This window comes from Pipistrellus hanaki (genome assembly GCF_964339955.1).
Source record: "Pipistrellus hanaki genome assembly, chromosome: 4".
Taxonomy (NCBI): Eukaryota; Metazoa; Chordata; class Mammalia; order Chiroptera; family Vespertilionidae; genus Pipistrellus; species Pipistrellus hanaki.
The window spans coordinates 8287533-8309075 of record NC_140506.1 but is presented as its reverse complement, the minus strand read 5'-3'; the positions used below and the strand labels follow the sequence as shown (position 1 = coordinate 8309075).

Sequence of the window (21543 nt, the reverse complement as noted above, 5' to 3'; positions counted from 1 at the left end):
GAGATGAATTTAAGGAGTCAGATTTCTCATCCCTTTGCTCAAAGCCCCTAGAATAGTTGACACCATTGCTTTTAAGATCAAGTCCACCATCTATAAAGTTATCCTGATCTCGCCCCTCCCTATCTTGTAGCTCCATTTCAGGCTTATCAGCCCTAAAGGCCTCTCTTTTTAATCACCCTTAAACCAAACTGGTGTTCCGGCCTCAGGGCCTTCACACAGGCTGTTACCTCAGCTGGGAACACTTCTCTATCTGGCTAATATTGAAAGGGTTAGCTAGCTATAATAGGTTATTGGGCAGGTTTAAAAAGTTTTAGGAATTAAAAAGCGTCTGGGGGAAGGAATATCTAATGGAGACTTGAAGATGTCAGGGTGTTTTATCTTGTACAGAGTAGAGAAATGGAATAGGCAAATAGAAATATAAACCAAAAGGCATCTCGGGCCTGAGCCATGAAAGTGACCATAAGTTAAGCCAAAAGTAGCCCTGACCTGAGTAGCTGGAGGGCCATGAGGCTTTCTCTGCCAACACAGCTGGGAGACCTGCAAGATCAATCAACAGTGACTCCAGCCAACAAGATAAGAGGGAATTGGGGGACACCAGTTGGGCTTTGAGCTTTGAAAACTAACTCTGTAGCACAATGACCAGTAAGAAGGAAGAGGTCGAGTTCAGACCAAGAACTGCAGCCCATTGAATGCCTCAAGACGAACAGAGCAGCGGGCCCTCTGTCCAGTCTAAGAGGGACGGCGTCTCAGGCTCAGAATTCAGACTTAGGTTTTCGAGGTAGTGTCTGCTTGCAATCAAGTTTCTGTACTTTTCACCTAACACCTTGTGCCTGTGTCATCCTGCTTCGAAACCATCGAGACAAGAACCAGGAATTCAGGGCGTTCCAGGTCAATTTTCACGTTTCCATACCTACTTATCCTTTTGTATTTCAGTGGGAATACTTCCTCGGCCCAGGTTGGGTCTACCCATTATCTGCGGTCACAGACACCTCTGCGTTTCATTCCAGGAACACTTACCACAACTCCATCAAACTATTGTCTAGTCGTTTCCTTCCGCTTACTCTCTAGCTGCCATGCTGGACCCTGGGTCCTCCCCGCTCTCCCCAGTGCGCCCAGCACTAGCACGGCGCTGGGGATCCATGACTCTCATTTAGTGACAATAAACCAACAGGCCAGGCCAGTGTCCTGTCTGCTTAGATGAAGGAGCTGATACACAACTGAGACAAGTTTCCTGACACCAGATTAGAAGAAAAGTCTCCGCCTTTGGCCAGGTTCTTCCCCAACAGCTTTTCTGAGGTGTAACTGTCGTTTAGGTTCCTGAAGCAAGCGGGGAGCTCCCCGCGCGGGGGTGTCCTGCACTGACACCCCCGCGCGGGGAGCTCCCCGGAACCTCACGACGCTCCAGTCACAGGTTTCACCGCAGCCGGGCCGGACGCGTCCGTGTCGCGCACCGGAAGTAAGCCCGGAAGAGGCGGGGACCAGATTCCGGGATGGGACGGGACCCTCTCCACCCTCGGCGCTTCCCCTACTTCCGCTTCCTCCCTTCTCCGAGCGCGGCAGGGGCGGGACTTCCGGCCTGGCTCGCCCCGTGGGGGCGGGAAGGTTTGAACCGCGGTTGTTGGCTTCCGTTTTCTCTCCGGGGGGGGCCGTCGCTAGCGCTCCCCCCGCCCAGCCCCTCGGACCCGGGGCCTTATCGCCCTGCGGCTGTGATTGTTTTTCATCGAGCAGCTTCACGTGGTAAAATCCAGAACAGGTTCCTGGGGAAGCCGCCGTGGGCAGGCGCGGACGCAGCGGTTCGTGCCACTTGGCAAATCCAAGCGCCAGGGCCGCGGATGGGCCTCGTTTCCACGGCTTCCCAGCTCAGCTGCTGTGAGTTCCAAACGCCGGCTGCCTGGGTGAATTTCCATTGTCACTAGATGAGGCAGTTTGGAAGAGTCAGGTTCCCCCGATGTCAAGAACAGGCTTACGGCTTTTTGATCGTTAAACAGACATAATGTGCTGAGTGCTGAAAACAAACAGTAAGACGATTGTGGCTGGAAAGGTGGACTGGGCGGATTTATGATGTGCCAGGAACTTTATACATTCTAGTGTGTATTCTTTTTATTTATTTATTTTTAAATCACACCTCATTAAGCTGTTTATAAAAAATAAATAAGTAACCAGGCTAAAAATAGAGACATTTCCCCAATTGTTATCAGAAAATCTTATATTCCTTTTTTTTTATGCATCTGTTTGTTTTTTGTTTCCTGAAATAGCAAGTAGACATCATATATATATATATATATATATATATATATATATATATATATATATATGGTGTGTCCCCCAAAAATACACTCCTTAACAGCTGATAGCTCAATTTTGAAACCGAAATGTATTTTAATAAACACTGCCTTTATAATTATTCAAAGTGTTTGTGTACATTTTGGGGGGACACCCTATCTATGGCTATGAATATTGCCATTTAACAAGTATGTAAACAAGTGGTGTAAAGAGGTTGGTATGAGCTGGGTTGTGGAAAGTTACCTATGACAGCGATACTGGAAATGGATTGGAGGAGAAGGAGCTGGGAAAAGGCCCCAGATGGTTGCAGGAATTGAGGGGAGAGTTAATGGCCGGAAGCAGAAGAGGAGGAGCCAGGTTCATGAGAGGCAAAATCAACAGGACTTGTTTTAAGAGTGTGGAAGGAAACAGAATGAGAAGTCAAATATTGCTAATATTGAGATACCATTAACTCAAATTGCACATTCAAGAAAAACAAGATTACCCTGGCCTATTTGGCTCAGTGGATAGACCATCGGCCTGTGGACTAAAAGGTCCCAGGTTCGATTCTGGTCAAGGGCATGTACCTTGGTTGCGGGCACATCCCCAGTAGGGGGTGTGCAGGAGGCAGCTGATGGGTGTTTTTCTCTCATCTATGTTTCTAACTCTCTATCCCTCTCCCTTCCTCTCTGTAAAAAATCAACAAAATATATTAAAAAGAAAAGCAATTTTTTTAAAATTTACTTATTCATTCATCTTTAAGTAAATCTTTGTTCCACCCTTATTATTGGCCAAGTATATATGCCAGGGGTACAAAATGTGAATAAAACAAATGAAGTCTCTGTTCTGATGTAAGTTTACATCCAAGTGGGAAAAGAAAAAAAATGAATAAGTAAAATCAGTTCTGACAGTGATAGATGCCGTGAAGCACATGTGTCAAACACAAGGCCCGCGGGCCAAATCCAGCCCGCCAGGCCTTGCAATGTGGCCCGCACCGCGCTGTCATCACTGCACTCCGCTGTCAGTTTATGACATTGTCAGTTTATGACTGTTCAGTAAACCATTCGGCCCTCGATTTAGGCTGGATTTTAGATTTTGGCCCCTTCTCTGATTGAGTTCGACACCCCTACCGTGAAGGAAGATGACATGGGTAAAAAGTGGCTGGGAGATGGTTGGGAGCAACTTTTATTGATCTTCTACAAAGTGCCATAATACTAGGTACTGTCGTGTGTGTGTGTGTGTGTGTGTGTGTGTGTGTGTGTGTGTGTCTCATTTACCCTCACAACAATCCTGTCCCCATCCCCATTTTACAAATAAGGAAACAGAGGACCTGACGCTTATAGCTAGTCAGTGGTGGGTTTGATGGAACCCATCCTCTAATTCCATTTCCATCATCCCTATATGGAAAGTGTAGGTGAAGACACACTTTGGAAGTGGAGAGGAGGAAATCGGAACAAGTGCGACGAGGATGACACTAAGACCCAGGAGGTCAGTGAGCGTTTTCAGGAGTGACATGAGGATGCCTCTTTAATGCTGGGCTAGGGACAAAAACCCAGGTGTGTATGCTTTTCTTTTAGATCTAATCGTTACTTTTGGTCTGCCCTTTCCCTCTATTACAAACGATTCGCTGTATTCTTATTGCAAAGGTGGAATTTGCTCGTTATTCGAAATGAGGTACTAAATATAGAATTTCCTGAAATGGAACTTCAGGAGAAGTAAAGCTACTAAAATTATTCAGGCAGTTACAACGTGGTGGACTGTCTTCTACCTCTGTTACGTTTCCACCCTGGAGTAAAGCCTTAGGGGTTACCCAAGGCACTCTGTCAAGGATGCTAATCTCAAATCATTTACGTGTGTCCAGTAAGATCAATTTTTCTCCCACAAAAGTAGGTGCAATGGCAGTGTGTTTTGCTTACGTTCTTAGGAAATGCACCAGCTTATGGGGCAGAACTTTTGTACGCTTAGGAGAACTATTTGTGCCCCTGTTCCCTGTCCCCCTCAGTCTCTGCCTCGGAAGGACATGGTATCCACAGCCACAGTGATGGCGGCCGAAGTGCGGATGGTGCTTTACGAAGACGATTCCGTGCACGTGCAGTATGCGGACGGCTCCAGGCTGCAGCTTTCTCCCTGTGGCTCTGAGTTTTTATTTGAAAGGGCACCCCCTGTGTCAGCACATCCTTTAGAACAACCAGAAAGAATCCGTCAAAGGACACACTTTGTTATTAGCACTTACCGAGTAAGTAAAGATGACGTAAACACTACTCTCAATGCTGCTGAGGTGGACGTGATGTGGAAGTAATTGGGATGCAGGATTGCTTCATTCCGAATGGATTTTCAGTCCCTTTTTAAGATTACATTTGTATCTTTTTGTAGGAGCAACTACAGAGAGCCCTAGATTTTCGAAACTCTTTCGCCACTTGCCCTTTTTTATCTGAAAACATTATACCTCCTGAAAGAAAAAAGGTAATTTTCTAAAACTAATTTTTGTTAAGATTGGGGGACAAGCAATTAGAAATAGGTAGTTTAATATTTAGCCTTTTTTTTCCCATGACACTTGGGAATAGACATGTTGCTGTAGAATGAATGCATAGTCACTTGGCATTCACTACACTGGAGTTCACATGTTTTGCATACTGATTGAGACACAGAAGTTACATAATTCATTAGCCTGTCTTTTTCTTTGTAGCTAGAGAGTCTATGTAGAGCTTTTCAGGTTGGTGACTTTTTCATTCTTAGAGGTGTGAAAATTAAGAAATTATGTGGATATTTTTAGTAGCTTATATATATTTATCTGTTAATGTGTAATAGAGATATGCAATTACCCAGGGGCATGCAAATTTTATTCTTTTGCTTATTCTCTATTTTGAACTTCTAAGAATAATAATAATAACTATCATTTATTGAGAGTTTATTGTGTGCCATGAACTGGGAGTGATATTTAAAATATTTGCCAGCACCAGTATGCCTTGGGTACCTGCTGATCAAAATGGGAGTTTTGCCGAAACTGGTTTGGCTCAGTGGATAGAGCTTCTGCCTGCGGACTGAAAGGTCCCAGGTTTGATTCCAGTCAAGGGCATGTACCTTTGTTGTGGGCACATCCCCAGTGGGGGTGTGCAGGAGGCAGCTGATCAATGTTTCTAACTCTCTATCCCTCTCCCTCCTCTCTAAAAACTCAATAAAATACATATTTTTTTAAAAAATGGGAGTCCAGCCGGGACCGGTTTGGCTCAATGGATAGAGCTTCGGCTTGGGGACTGAAGGGTCCCGGGTTCGATTCCGGTCAAGGGCATGTACCTTGGTTGCGGGCATATCCCCAGTAGGGGGTGTGCAAGAGGCAGCTGATCAATGACTCTCTCTCATCGATGTTTCTAACTCTCTATCTCTCTCCCTTCCTCTCTGTATAAAAATCAATAAAATATATTAAAAAAATAAATAAATAAAAATAAAAATGGGAGTCCAGCCAGTCAGAAAAGGTGTATTGGCTGGATACAGCTCCTTTTGATAGGAGCTAAGTCTCAGAGTTTCCCTTACTCATCCATAGAAAGTTTCTGAGTGGCAAAGTCAGGATTTGAACCCCGTCTGTGTGTCTATTCACCGCTTTCTGCTACTATCATGGTGCTTGCCTGCCTGTTGAGTGTTTTCTATTACATTGTCTCATGACAAAGAGGTCCTGACAAACTGTAAGCTGGACCTTGGTCTACAAGGCTGTTTTCCCACTGTATCTTTTGAGTGACTGTTCATTGAAAATGGGTATCTTGCTGCTGATGCTGCACTTGAATTATCAGATAGTCTAATTCTAGAAGATGGAACTTTTTGAACCATCATCCTTACAGATCAGCTTTGCCATCAATGAATAATGCCCTTAATTTTAGTGTACTGACATAGCACTATAAATTTAAGAGGCCTTCCGACAATGGTTTTTGAACATTTCGAGTTTTATATAAATGGAAGTTGAAATGTTAGCTGTTGGCAAGATTAACCAATTAAGAGACTTATTTGATACCTGTTATTTCTCCCTTACATGAAAAGATGCATCAGGCACTGTTACTGTTATGATCTGTTTGCTATTGATCAGCATCCATATTTACCTTTGAGTAATTCAGTTTTTAAAAAGGTTATTCTTGCCCAGCCCACATGGCTCAGTGGATGAGAATCAATCTGTGAACCAAGAGGTCATGGTTCAATTCCCTATCAGGGCACATGCCTGGGTTGTGGGCCTGATCCCCAGTGTGGGGCGTGCAGTAGGCAGCTGATGGATGATTTACTCTCATCATTGATGTTTCTATCTCTCCCTCTCCCTTCCTCCCTGAAATCAATAAAAAGAAATATACACTGAGTGGCCAGATTATTATGATCTCTGAACACATAATAATCTGGCCACTCTGTATTTGTATCTCAAATGGGTACCAACAGTATGCTAGACTTTTGCTGGTGATCAACCACCTATCTGCCCAGAGCTTTTTATCTGCCAGTGCAAAGGGGAAAACTGATCAGTGCATGATTTATAGTATCTTTGATATCAAATAAATGAGGTACTCAAGAGAAGTACACTGAGTGGCCAGACTATTATGCGTTCAGAGATCATAATAATCTGGCCACTCAGTGTATATTTTAACAAATTCCTCTTTAAGTCACCTGGAATTTATTTTAGGGTCTGATGTTTCAATTGCTGTCTAGGACGGGTACTTTAGTCCAGGTCATAACGCTTTGAGAGAACATTTCCAACTGCTGTTCAATCATTCAGTACCATTTATTAAATAACTCTCTCCTCCCCCTTGTTTTGAAACCTTATGTTGTCACATGTAACATTTTATGAAATATTGAGTCTGTTTCTGTATTCTCTGGGTTGTCCTGTCAATGATTTTTATGCTAATTTCATATCAATTGAGTTAATAATAGTGCATTATATTGCTATAGACATTCATAGCATTTTTGAGAGTAGAATTTTGGGAGAGGCTCAAAATCTAATTATCTCTGATTCATTGTACATTTAAAAAATATGTGTAACACTAGATATACTAGTAATCAGGATGATTTTTTTCTTTTCTCGTATTTTTTTTTCTGTGTGTGTGTGTGTGTGTTTTATCTATCTAAAGATAATCTTAATATCAAATATTCTCTGAAAAGCCATATATAAGCTGACACCTGGCTCTGTCTTTTTCATTCTGTCCAGGTAGTAAAACAAAACTTTAAGAGCATTCTTACACAAATATGTAGGTATCAGATGTATGGAAAATTTGGTCTGTTAACAGAAAATACCGACCATCTCTTTTCCCTCCCCCTCAACTCAGCGTATCCTCATCGACATCCCAGAAGTGAGATGGCCCCGTCTGGATACTGACGGTGGCATGATATGCATGCAGAGCGGCGCCGTGAAGATACCATCTGTAGACGGTCATGCGTACCTCTGTCTGCCCAAATCTCAGCAGGAGTTTACAGTACATTTTTTGTGTAAAGTGAGCCAGAAGCCAGGCTCATCTGTAGTATTGTCAGAAAAAAATAATCAAGCCCCAAAAGAACAAGTAGGAAAAGCGGACAGAATCCGTGCATATGGAAGTTTACCAGGACAGAGACGGAAGAATAAAGAAAACGAGCTTCCCTGCCAGATGGTGAAACCCAAAGAACCTCCAGAGCAGAAGCCGTGTGGAAACAGAGCTGCGAGGATGGAGGTGCTGCCTTCGCCTGGCCCCCGGCACAGCTGTGTCCATGCGTGGGTGGAGCAGCGCTGCTCTGTGGCCTCCTGCCCAGAGGAATGGAAATACCCTCTGTCTTTAGCACTTCGCTTTCATAATAAAGTCAGCAGCATGTCTGGAACTGATGGAAATGTCGCCCAGAGCACAGTGTTAACGTCTGCTGCTCCAGAGGAAGGAGGAAAAGAGGTTTCTGTTCTCCCCCAGGCCCTGCTGCTGAGCTGCCCTGTCCCACACCTGCACAGGTAATGGGAGAATGGCCGACTGGTCAGAACCTGTCCTCCTGTAGGTAATTTGTCTTTCTAAAGCATCTGATACCAGTCATAAGGAAAGCTCATTCAGTTAATCCAAACCTTGTTTAAAACTGATTGTAAAGAATTTGCCTAGCAAATGTGTTCATTGTTTTGTAACTCTGTTACGAAACATGGAATGAATGTTTATGGGAGGCTGACTGTACTAGATGCATTGTTAAGTACCGAGATGACTGAGACACAGTTCCTGCTTTCTAGAAGCTTAGAGTCCAGTGAGGGTCACTGTCGCTGAAAAGATTATTGTTCAAGTGTGATAAGGGATGGCCCCGGACCTACACGGACCCCTGTGGGAGCATCTGCTGCCACTCAGCGGAGCCTGTTACCATGGTTGCTGGAGTGTAAATCTGACAAGTTTATGATCATGGGTTCTTTCTTTCTCACTTGGCCCCTGAGGCCATTGATTAACGCAAATATTGTCCATTGTCAAAGGAGTAGACATGGATGGCTAGGTAAAAACTTTTGGCCTCCACTAACAGATGAATAACCTAATGGTGATAGATTTGTAACAGGAACTTTGCATAAGTAGTGCAAATCTACACTAATAAAAGAGAAAGATGCAAATTGACCATACCTGCGCAACACCCACCAGCCAATCAGGAGTGAGTATGCAGATTAACCCAACAAAGATTGTGGGTTTGTTTGCACATGAAGGTGCCAAGGGGCTGGGACGGAAAGAAGTGGCTCTAGGGCTGGAGTGGAAAGGCGGTGCTGGCAGCCAGGGAAAGGAAGGCCCATTCTTGCATGAATCTTCATGCATCAGGCTTCTAGTAATAGCAATAATAGCGTACACCAAGCACTCAGTATGTGCTAGGCGTGGTGTTTCATCCCCATAGTAACCCCATGAGATAAGGACTGTCTTGTATCATCCCATTTTGTGGAGGAACTTGAGACACAGAAATGGTAAATAACCTGAGCAAAGTCTTGCACTAGTACTTGCAGAATTAGGGTCTGATCCCAGGTAGTCTCTAAGTGCATATCTGTTACTCAAATAAAATGTGGGAATGGTTTTCAGGCATGTCATGATTATCTGCTTAAGATAGGGAAATTCAATGTAATAAGTATGCATCGAAAGAGATTGATGCTTCTTAATCAAGAATTTTTCAATAACTTGCCACTGGCTCTAGATTGAAATCCATTACCCTTAAACATGGCTTAACAGGTCTTGCATTTTCTGGTCCTTTCCCCCATCTGTAGTCCTCCACTCGCTCACCACTCTACTCTTGCAGGCCCTAGAAAGTTTGCTCAAGCTATCATTTGTAATTATTATGTTTTTTTTGTTTGTTTTCTTTTTTTTCTTTTTCAAGCTATCATTTGTGCTGCTCTGTCTTCTGGCAGGAACACTCCTGCTAACTCAAGTTCATGTCCGGGTCTCCGAGTAAGCCTTCCTTCCTGAGGATGGTTATCCCGAAGTCCCTAGGCAGGATAAGGTTCTTACACAATGCCGCTGTGTTCAGTAATTCCCCTTTCTTTATGTCAATATTTACTTTCTAGCATCTCAGTGACCATGTTTGCTTTTTTTGGGTGTTATAGCCCAGGTGTATTTACAGTGCCTGGCCCACCATAGAAATTTAGTAAATATTTGTTGTTCAAATCCTAAATTCTAGAGATTACTAAAATAGCCAAAACCGGTATTGCTCTGTGGGTAGAGCGTCAGCCTGCAGACTGAAAGGTCCCAGGTTCGATTCGGTCAAGGGCATGTACCTTGATTGTGGGCACATCTCCAGTAGGGGGTGTGCAAGAGACAGCTGATGGATGATTCTCTCTTATTGATGTTTTTAACTCTCTGTCCCTCTCTCTTTCTCTCTGTAAAAAATCAATTATATATATATATATATTTTTTTTTTAAAGACTTTAAAGATTACTAAAATAGTTAATTTAGGTAATTCTGTTGAGATTCAATAGTGATATTATTGAAAATGCATGGAAAATAAGACTCGTTTTAAAATGTAATGTACTTTCATATTTTTACTTCTTTGATCTAATTAAGCAAGGAATAAATCTTATTACAGTCACACTATTTTGTTGACTTCTCAAGGTAATTTTGTTGAGCAGCCAGAATCCATAACTTGTATTTTGTCCTTCACAGGTGGACTTTCTGTGATTCCCTTTCACAGGGGCAGGCTGATGAAGAGGAATATTCCTACTCTGAACTAGTGAAAGTGGTTTGGTGCAAGGGCGTTACATACAGGTAAGGCACCTGGGTTGGAGTTGGTTGTAGTGATGGCACAGGGGAGGGACCAGCCTTGCAGATAAACTACGAGAGAATGCAGTTTGCAGGGCCACCATGCTCCTGTGCTTGGTCCCGAGCTTTCAAGTCTCAACACCCTAATTATATTCGGACACACAGAGGTCTTGTTCCTAATTCACATTAATCATATTCGCAAGATTTTTGTGACAGCTCCAAAGCCAGTGAGGGATTATTCTGCTAGTGAATGAGATACACATGGCAGCTATTTAAGCCACGCCTTCCAAGCATGGGGGATCTAGTTGTCTGAAATAGTCACATCAGAAGGTGCCTGGTGAGCATAGAATAGAGATGTTAGATTCCTAAGGGAGATTTCAGCTACATTCACTCAGCAGATACTCACTGAGCGGCTGCCCTGTGCTGCACAATCCCATTGAATAACCCTATCTCTGCAGGGCCTGGAACACTAGTGCTGGCCAGAGGAGCGGTTCCCTCTGTACAGTGCTGATCAGCTCTGCCAGCTGTTTGTTCTCGGGCTCTCCTTTTCCTGCACAAGGACCCGCTCGTTACTGACAACATACTAGTATTTTCCATCGTGTTTCAATGAAATTGACCTGGCGCATATCTTTATTCCTTATATACCCAATACCTTGGTTGTCCAGTAAGGCACCTTCTCTTTGGGATAGCTCCTTCTACACATGGCTAATCTCATCATCAGGTATTGATTCTGCTAGTTTTATTATTAAAGAGTAATCTCATTTTCAGGTTCTAGAGTTGTTATATGTAACTCCTATACAATGAGCACTGCTTTTGTGACCATTATAGACTAGCCACCGTGATCGGCTGGCGGGGATACTAGGGTAATAAGGCAAGATGCCTCACTTCTAGAAGCTGAGCTTATTTCTGAAGTAGATAGACCCACCAATTCTGGGTGTTCTTTTCTTCTTCTTCTTCTTTTTTTTTTTGCCAACAAGAAAATAATTTAGCTGGCTGGAGAAACAGTATGAAATTATCCATTTGCTAGATATGTTAAAAAATTATACTACTTGGCCTTTCTTTTTTTCTTTTTTTTTTGATAACTGACCATGTATGTTTTTTTTTTGTTTTGTTTTTTAATATATTTTATTGATTTTTTACAGAGAGGAAGAGAGAGGGCTAGAGAGTTAGAAACATCGATCAGCTGCGTCTTGCACACCACCCACTGGGGATGTGCCCACAACCAAGGCACATGCCCTTGACCGGAATTGAACCCGGGACTCTTCAGTCCACAGGCCGACGCTCTATCCACTGAGCCAAACCGGTTTCGGCTGACCATGTATGTTTTAATCTCAATTAGAAAAATACTTTTTTAATGATTATTTATTTTCCATAGACTTACTCATAAAAATGTGAACTCAATAGAGATTTATCCTGGAGATGGATCTGTTTTCAAATCAGAAGGAGCTTTCTTTGGGAACTATTTTACATACTATTCCATTCCAGAAGGATCAGAAGAGGTAGGTGGACAATGATACTTACACTCACAATTTTTGGTCTATAGCTATTTCTAAATAATTGTGAATATATTTGGGAAATTTGATCTCTATATAACATTGCTTGCTACTACTTAGTCAGAACAATCAGTGTAACCTTACTGCCAGAATATGGCACAATAACTACTAACCACCTGTCCTTACTGTACTATCATCCTGTATTCTGTCTTCCATTTACCTAAGCAATTATGTTTAAATCAAAAGTTACATTTCTTCTGTCATAGAATGTATCAATAGAAAATACTAAAACTAGCAGTATTACTTTGAATCAATATACTTCTTTGAATTAATATTTGCCAATTAAAAAGCACATTCTTTTTTCCCTAGCGTGTATTATTTGCATATTTTAAATACTCCTTAACTCCTAAATCTTTATATTCAACTAAAAAGTTGAACAAGATTGTTTCCTGGTGTTGAAATGTAAAACATAACATATTTAACAGATCAGATCAAAATGTAACAATGTGGATATTTTGTTAATAACTTTTAATTTACTCAGTCTGACATTTGATACGTTTAAAGGTATCACCACAGTATCATGTGGCTTTGGTTTGCAGGATGAAATACAATAAAAGTGTTGTCTTTATTACAGAGTAGAGCATGTACGTGATAAAATTATCAGAGATGCTAGACCCTGGGGCGAGTGTGGAATATTGAAAGAAATTAAAGTGCTGCTGTTCAGTAGTTGGAACAGAAATAGAAATTGGGAGTGGGTTTTTTTGGTCTAAAAGGAAAAGCTTAAGTGATATTTCCTGCTAATATGTAGGAAAATTTGTTTGTAACCACGTTCATTTTTTAAAATATATTTTTATTGATTTCAGAGAGGAAGGAGGAAGGAAAGACAGAAACATCAATGATGAGAGAGAATCATTGCTCACAGACCCCCACTGGGGACCAAGCCTGCAACCTGGGCATGTGCCCCGACTGGGAATGGAACCCTGATCTCCTGGTTCATATGTTGGCACTCAAGCACTGAGCCACACCAGCTGAGCTTGTAATCGTGTTAGTTCAAGTGTGCCAAGATTTGGACGGCAAGTTATAGGCTATGAGAATATAACTTTTGAATAGAGAGGGAAAATGGGAAAATGGAAAAGCATCATGAAATACCTTTAGATTATACCTTTTATGACCTTTAAGTTAAAATAACTGCTTCCTACCGAAACCGGTTTGGCTCAGTGGATAGAGCGTTGGGCTGCGGACTGAAAGGTCCCAGGTTCAATTCCGGTCAAGGGCATGTACCTTGGTTGCGGGCACATCCCCAGTAGGGGGTATGCGAGAGGCAGCTGATCAATGATTCTCTCTCATCGATGTTTCTAACTCTCTATCCCTCTCTCTTCCTCTCTGTAAAAAATCAATAAAATAAAATTAAAGAAAAGAAAATAACTGCTTTCTTTGTCATTATGTAAATATGTAAATACAAAATAGCTAAGTAATAATGGCCAATGTTTATTATTAATGAGATTTTTCATTTTAAACTGATTTTCAGAGGGAAGAGAAAATGTATTCAGTAAATAATCTTCCTCCAGAGAGACCAGGAAGTCTGTTTTCTGTGTGTTCTCTAATTAAACAGGCCACCAGGTAAGTCCTTCACATTCAACTGAATCAAGGGTTATGTCTGAGCCCTAGCCGGTTTGGCTCAGTGGATAGAATCTCGGTCTGCGAACTAAAGGTCCCGGGTTCGATTCTGGTCAAGGGCACATGCCTGGGTTGTGGGCTTGATCCCCAGTGGGGGCTTGCAGGAGGCAGCTGGTCAATGATTCTCTCTCATCATTGATGTTTCTATCTTCCTCTTCCTTCCTCTCTGAAATAAATTAAAAAAAAAAAATTTTTTTTTAAGAGTTATGTCTGAGAACCTTGATACCTTTTATCATGGTTAAGATAAGATTAAGAATTTGTAATTAGCTCTAGCAAGTTTGGCTCAGTGGATAGAGCGTCAACCTGCAGACTCAAGGGTCCCAGGTTCAATTCCGATCAAGGGCATGTACCTTGGTTGCGGGCACATACCCATAGGGAGTGTGTAGGAGGCAGCTGATTGATGTTTCTAACTCTCTATCCTCTCTTCCTCTCTGTAAAAAATCAATAAAATAGATTTTTTTTTAAAAAAGAATTTGTAATTAAAAGAGTACTTCCATCTTTGAAACGTAAAATGAAATATGGAGAAACATTTATATGTGGCAAGCAAGTGCTGGAAGTACTTCCTGGGTAAATTTTGCATCATTATTGCTCCCTGGAATCAAGTTGAGTTGGTGATACATTTAAAAATTTTATACTTCTTTATTATCTTGAGTAATAAAGATTTCTGAATGTGTATAGAAGAGAAATATTGTTTGGTTCTTTGGTTCATATGCTTTTTAATTCTCCTAGTTAATTAATGTGTAGCACTCAGAAGAATGAAAGTGAATTGTTGGATTAAATGATTTATTTGTATAAACTATGTCTAAGCCAGTTCCAACGTAGATTTAAAGGAGCAGATCGGTTTGATTTCCTAGGGCAGTTTATTTACAACCCACCACTCTCAGACTATGCTAACCCTTTTAGGCACTGTCAACCTATCACCTCATAAAAAAGAGCAACTGAAAATTCTATTTGGAGTCATTTCATTGCTACAAATTCGAGAAATAACTTTAAGTAGGTAAGATTAGCCAAAGGGCCCTAACCAGTTTGGTTCAGTGGATAGAGTGTCCCCCTGCGGACTGAAGGGTCCCAGGTTCGATTCCAGGCTAGGGCATGTACAGGAGTGGATGTGCAGGAGGCAGCTGATTGATGTCTCTCTCTCTCTCTCATCTGACATTTCTAACTTTCTATCCTTCCCCCTTCTTCTCTGTAAAAAATCAATAATATATATATATATATATATATATATATATATATATATATATATAGCTTAACATTTATTTTTTTTTAAGAATTAGCCAAAGGGAAACAGTAATAATTCCTTCTGAAAGCTTATTATTTTCTGGAAGGAAATGGGTCTGGACATATATCAATGGAAATGAACTTCTTGACTGAGATGTCTCACAGCAGTTAGAATGGTTGCTAGAATTGGAAAATGCCATAATCTGCAATTTGCAAATGTTTACGTTGTGTATTTCATGTTCACAGGATTCTTCACCACTGCGCCAAGATGAGGCTCTCTCTAAGCCATAACTATCGTATATGCTGCTGGAAAATGGTATCTTAAAATTCTTTTCAAAGCAAGATAATTTTGTTTTTATTGTCTATATTTCTAAATTCAAATTACTTTCATCTAAGTCATGTAAGAAATTCTTTGTAACATTAATATTGATTTATTCAGAACAATATTCACTTAATAATTGCTGCAAAATGAGGCTTTTATTTATATTTTATTGTATATATTTTGGTTTTGCTTCTTCTTTTAAATGGAATGGGAAGGCCATAGGAATTAGTTGGATTTGTATGTAAAAACATAGTTATTGTAAACACTGCAGTTTTCTACTCTCTTTCCATGCTGTAAGTACATTCTTTAATGCTGACTTGGAGAAGTTATTCTCAGACTTTGATTTCTGCATCTATACTAATTTGGTTTTAAGTTTATATGTCACTGTAGTTCCTAAGCTTGTCTGTGTTCTGTGTAAAGTTCAGAGCAAATGGTGGTTCAATCTGCTTGTAGTAGACTGTTGTGGGCATCCACTTGTGGAAAAGTTAAACATACATAAGGATTCTGCAATATTCAGCTTCTGTATAGAATCTGAAAGTTGCCTGAGAGTTCATTAATCACTTAAATCTTATAAATGGATAACTCTACTTCCTGCTATTTTTACTTACTTGGTTTTAGGCACCTGGGATAAATGAGAATATGCTGCCTTTGCTTTTGAAAGAATCATTCATACCCAATGTGGGAAGATTTCTTGCTTATTCTGATGACAAAGTACATACCATCTTTATAGATGGCATTACTCTAACCCTAAATTGGAAATTTGGCTCTTTTAATGGAAAAAGACAGGTGAGTATACTTCAGACTAAAATCTATTTTGTATTGTTTTTTGTTTCATCTGTGGAAATACTGTGGCACTTTTGTTGTTGTCCTTATGTCTCAATTTCTTTTTTTAATCCTCATCCAAGGACATGGAGAGAGAGAGGGAGATCAAATCTATGAGAGAGAGAGAGGGAGAGAGAGAGATCAAATCTATATATCTATACTATATTGGTTATAAATTTATATGTTGCCTTTAACATGTGCCCTGACCGGGAATCAAATCAACAACCCTTTGGTGTATGGATGACGCTCAACCAACTGAGCCACCCAGCCAGGTCAATTTGTTTTTTGAAGTATGACATCTTTCAAAAGGCTTTATTGATCTCATTAGATTTCCTAAAAAAATCAAATAGATGTGGCAATATTTATTTTTATAAAGTAACTCTACAGAGAGAGGGACTAGTATTTTTTAAATTGCTAACTTAGAAGAGGGTTTTGTTTGGGTTTTGGGGTGATTTTATATTGTTGTTTTTTTAGTTTTAGAATGATAAAACTTAACTTTCCTCCATGTTGCTTCAGATAAATCAAGGTCTCAACTTAGGTTGGTGTAAGTTAACTTTTCCTGATGGACACGATCAGTTAATTCAGATTGAACACCCCGGGCCATATGAAAGGTACTGAAAAGCAATGTAAAAATTATTTTATTTTTAGTAAAAATCTTTTAATTGATAGAGTGGAAACATAAACAATATCTACATATTTTGTTCTAGTTTTTACATGTAGATGTGAATAAAGTCATTTCAACAGGTTTCAGAGTTTACTGTTATATTGGCATCTATAATAACAAAAAAGATGAAGTCAGCTTTATTCATTTCCATTTGTATTTGAAGTGATTTTTCACCATAATGAATATGTTAGATCTAACTGGCTTGCTGGAGAAGTTATTGTCAGATGTGTTAACCTATTAATCCCCTAACCAATTTGAAATAAGGTTTGCAACCACAAATAACTAAATTTCTGTATATTACTATAAAGTAGAAAAAAATTAATGATTATTTTTAAAATGGAGATTCTTGAAATCAGCTTTTCATGATTGCTTTCTTTTAGTTTAGTAATGTATTTTGTAATAATTGTTATACTTGTGATGTTCTTAACATTTTAGGATTTTACTTTGAAAATTAGAATGTTCATAAAAGAATTGATTTGTTTTATCTCAAATTTATTTTTCTGTGAGCTTTATTGCATTTTGGTCTAAATACTCCAATACTCATTGCTAGTTTGAATAATTTGCCTCAAAAAAAACAGTGTGCATTTAGCAAACATTGTTGTTTGTTTTATCCAGTCACTTCAGAATAATCATTTTATTAAACTTGATACTTGTTTTGCATATTCGGTGAGTTAATATGTAATTAATGGGTGTAATTAATGGGTGTTTTCTAGTTTAAATTTTAAAAAGCAGATGTTCACTTAGTCATATGTAAACACATGTACATGATAAATTTAATGAAATTCATTTATTTTGAAAAACTAAAAGGAGAATTTAGACATTTGAATTTGTTTGAACTTTGTTCTGACTCTTAAATCTCATCATTATTAATCATGAATGTGAGTAAATAATTTTCTCCTTGATGAATAATGAAAAAAACTGCCTTATTTTCAATGGAGCCCTAGCTTGTTTGGCTCAGTGGATAGAGCATTGGCCTGTGGACGGATGGCTCCTGGGTTCGATTCCAGTCAAAGATATATGCCTAGGTTGTGGGCTTGATCCACAGGGGCCTGCAGAAGGTTTTCTCTCATTATTGATGTTTTCCTCTCTCTCTCTCTCCCTCTCCCTTCCTCTCTGAAATCAATAAAAAAAGATTTTTTAAAAAGAAGATTCAGAGAATTTCTCAGTAAATGCCTTACTTTAAAATATTCTCTTTACCCTTTTTCCCAAATTGTTTTGATTTTTCAATCATTTTTCAAATTTTTGTAAATAGAGTGCAAGTTCATTTTTTAAATATTTCTTTTAATGTATTTAATCTAGATATGTGTCAACAGTAATATCATGGTGTAGAAGACTGACCCAGACCAGTCAGAGAGAGATGCCCATACATCCTTCATCTTCTGTTCTTGAAGAAAATTGGTATTTATATTTCTTTTAAATTTAATCTGTGTAGAAGAGCCCACTAATACTCAAAATTAAAATGTCAAATGGAAGGGGAGGAAAGGAAGGGAAATAAAACTTATTTCTCTGTTTGATTAAAAAATGAATGTGGGGAGAAAGAAGTCAAATGGTAAACTCTAAGACCTTTTTCCCCAAGAAGATCTTGTCTCAATTAAATATATTTAACTCTGTTTTTGATAGCTTAAGATTAAAATAATTTTTCTTTAATCAGGTATCTAATTTATTAAGTTTTTCTTTTTAAAATTTTAACCTTTGTAAAAACAATCAAGTATGCTTATTTGAAATATTAGAGGCCCAGTGTACGAAATTCATGCACTGGGTTGGTGGGGGGAATCCCCCCAGCCCGGCCTGCACCCTCTTACAATCCAGGACCCGTCAGGGGATGTCCACCTGGGGAATCGGCCTAAGCTGGCAGTCAGACACCCCCCTCACTCCTCACCACCTGCCTGCTCACTGCTCCTTGGCGCTGCCACAGAGGTGGGAGAGGCTCCCGCCACCACTTTCGCACTCGCCAGCTGTGAGCCTGACTTCCGGCCACGCAGTGCGCCCCCTGTGGGAGCGCACTGACCACCAGGGGCAGCCCCTGCATTGAGCGCCTGCCCCCTGGTGGTCAGTGCGCATCATAGTGACAGGTTGTTCCACTGGTTGTTCTGCAGTTCAGTTGATTTGCATATTAGGGTTTTATTATATAGGATTATGTATAAAAAAGAATCAGATAACTAGTATGAACTTACTTTTCTCCACAGGTGTGTAGCTTCTGAACTTGAAAAGATACAGAAGTTTAACTGTATCCTTTAAACATAATGTATTGTCCTGCACAATTACCCCCTTTCCATTTTAGGTTTAATTCATAACCCTATAGTTTATATTAATCCACACATATATTGTGGAGCTTCAGTGAATACTAAAGATATTTGAGAAGTAGCTTGTCTGTGGAAGGTACATGGTATTGAAGACTTTTGCATGTTGATCGGTGATATTGACAAGTATTTTTGTTTTCTTGTAGTGTGGTTGTTAGCGTAATGCTGGCTTTATTCTTTGAAAGTATTCCCTCCTCTTGTATTTTTTGAAATAGTTTGAGAAGGATTGGTATTAATTCTTCCTTAAATATTTGGTATAATTCACCATTATTTGATCTGGGGCTCTTGTTTGTTGGGAGGTTTTGATTCCTGATTCAATCCCCTTCTTCTTACTAATATTCCATCTATTCAGGCTTCGTTTGATTCAGTCTTGGTAGAGTGTGTTTTTGGAAATTATCCATTTCTTCTAGATTGTCCAATCTATTGGTATATACTTATAGTAGTCTCTTATGATCCTTTGTATTGTGTTGTACCCGTTGTCATTTCCTCTTTCATTTCTAATTTTGTCTGACTTCTCTTTTTTTTTTTTTTAAATATATTTGATTTTACACAGAGAGGAATTGAGAGCGACCGAGAGTTAGAAATGTCGATGAGAGAGAAACATCGACCAGCTGCCTCTTGCACACCCGCTACTGGGGATATGCCCGCAACCAAGGTACATGCCCCTGACCGGAATCGAACCCGGGACCCTTCAGTCCGCAGGCCGACGCTCTATGCACTGAGCCAAACCGGTCCCGGCTGACTTCTCTTTTTTTCTTGGGTAAATTTAGCTTCAAGTTTTACTGCGATTTTTATTTCCTCCCTTTCACCAAACCTCCATCCAAACACACCTACATACTATTTCCTTTTCCCTTTACTCTGCTTTCTTCATCTATGGGGCATAGACTTGATAATTTCTGAAGTACCAACTCTATTATGGATCCAAAAGATCTTCCCCTCAATGGAAAAACCATATTTTAATATGAAGTCAGGCTTCCTGCCATTAAAAACACTTGTATAATGAAAAATGTGGGCAAAAACTCCTTGACTAAGCAACTTAGTGTTATTGGAAAACAGTGGTGTCCTAAACCAGATTTCTAACAAGAAAAATGAACAGTCTTTTGATTGTAAACCAAACTACTCAGAAACCTTGCTAGAAGAAGTTAATGAAAAGAGAGTGTCAGTGGCATTAAAAAGAACCTCTGAAATTATTCAGGATATTGATTGTCTTCTATCAAGCTCTAAAAAGTGAAAAATGAAATTATTACAATATATTATTAAATTGTAAGGATGTTTCAAATCACTGGTATAAAATTACTAGAAAACAAAAGAATTGTATATATGACTTCTGTATAATAATCTGAGAAGTGACATTTAACTTTGGATGTATTTTACCTAACATGTAAATTTAAAATGTGCATTTATAAAATGCTTTATTAATAAAGAATTATTTTGAAATTTTGAACTGTTATTTCATCTTTATGAGAAAAAAAATTTATAAACATACAGCTTTATCTTGTGAAGCATTGACTGTTAATCAAGGATTTTTTTTTTTTTAAAAAATGCAGTATTGTGTGTGTGCATTTGTCATTTGCTATTTAGTTTCTTTATTCCAAACATTTTTTCAGTTGAACTATGAGAAGGGAATTAGATCTTAAAAAAGAAAAGTAGGTGATATTGCTCCAGGCCACTGGCCTAGACAACAGTAAGAAATGCATCATGCTAAATTGGTACTGTATTCAGAAAGAAAAAACTTACCACCGTGACTCAAAACACTCATTATTGTTTGATATTTTCAATTAGCTTTTATGCTGTGTGGATAAAATGTGTAATTTTCCTTCTAAGTTGACTCTTAAACCTTTAGCTAAGAACCAACAATATGATAAGCAAAGGACAGTTCTATATCTGAGATACTGGGGGGGGGCCTATGAATTTGCTCAAGATTGAAGATTCTATGGTCCCTTTCAACGATCCTGTATAATGAGGTAATATAAAATTGACTGTCACAGCCTTGCACAAGATGGCCAGCAGGGGAGGGCAGTTAGGGGTTACTGGGCCGGCAAGGGAGGGCAGTAGGGGAGGACCAGGCCAGCAGGGGGGGGGCAGTTGGGGGTGATCAGGCTGGCAGGGTAAGGCAGTTGGGAGCCAGCAGTCCTGGATTGTGAGAGGGATGTCTGACTGTTGGTTTAGGAATCTAAGATGACTAGATGTCCCAATTTTTAACAATTTGTCCCACGTCCTGCGGCGTTTTAAAAAAGTCCAAAAGATTTAAAAGAATCTTTCAAAAAATCTGGACTTTTTAAAAACGCCACGGGACAAATTGTTAAAAATCGGGACTGTCCCGCCAAAAGCAGGACTTCTGGTCATCTTAACCTAAACTGGCAGTTGGACATCCCCAGAAGGGTCCCAGATTGGAGAGAGTGCAGGCTGGGCTGAGGGACACCCCCTTCCCCCAGTGCACAAATTTCATGCATCTGGCCTCTAGCATGAGAATAATCCCCCTGCTGCCCTTTCTTTCCATCTGACAGCTGTTTTGAGCAATGAAGTAAGAAGGAAAAGGAGCTGTTCCTATTTGAACCTCTTTGTTCGGGCCAGTACTTCCCAGAGCCAAATGCCTCGC

At 39.8% G+C, this 21543-nt stretch overlaps 1 protein-coding gene across 2 annotated transcripts; it reads left to right on the top strand.

Moving 5' to 3' along the window:
• Positions 1-1553: 1553 nt before the first annotated feature.
• On the top strand, positions 1554-20386 carry LOC311621541 (uncharacterized protein C5orf34 homolog). 2 transcript variants are annotated; one of them, XM_084881681.1, is made up of 14 exons: positions 1554-1869; positions 3677-3818; positions 4265-4498; positions 4636-4725; positions 7554-8197; positions 10350-10451; positions 11821-11944; positions 13467-13558; positions 15083-15152; positions 15777-15944; positions 16497-16591; positions 17944-18042; positions 18831-18871; positions 19985-20386. In XM_084881681.1, exons 3-14 carry the CDS (start codon positions 4283-4285, stop codon positions 20173-20175), a joined length of 1932 nt encoding a protein of 643 aa, XP_084737807.1. In that variant the 5' UTR covers positions 1554-1869; positions 3677-3818; positions 4265-4282; the 3' UTR covers positions 20176-20386. The 2 variants fall into 2 exon arrangements, with proteins under 2 accessions (XP_084737807.1, XP_084737808.1); XM_084881682.1 differs by having other exon boundaries at positions 1554-1873.
• Positions 20387-21543: the final 1157 nt, after the last annotated feature.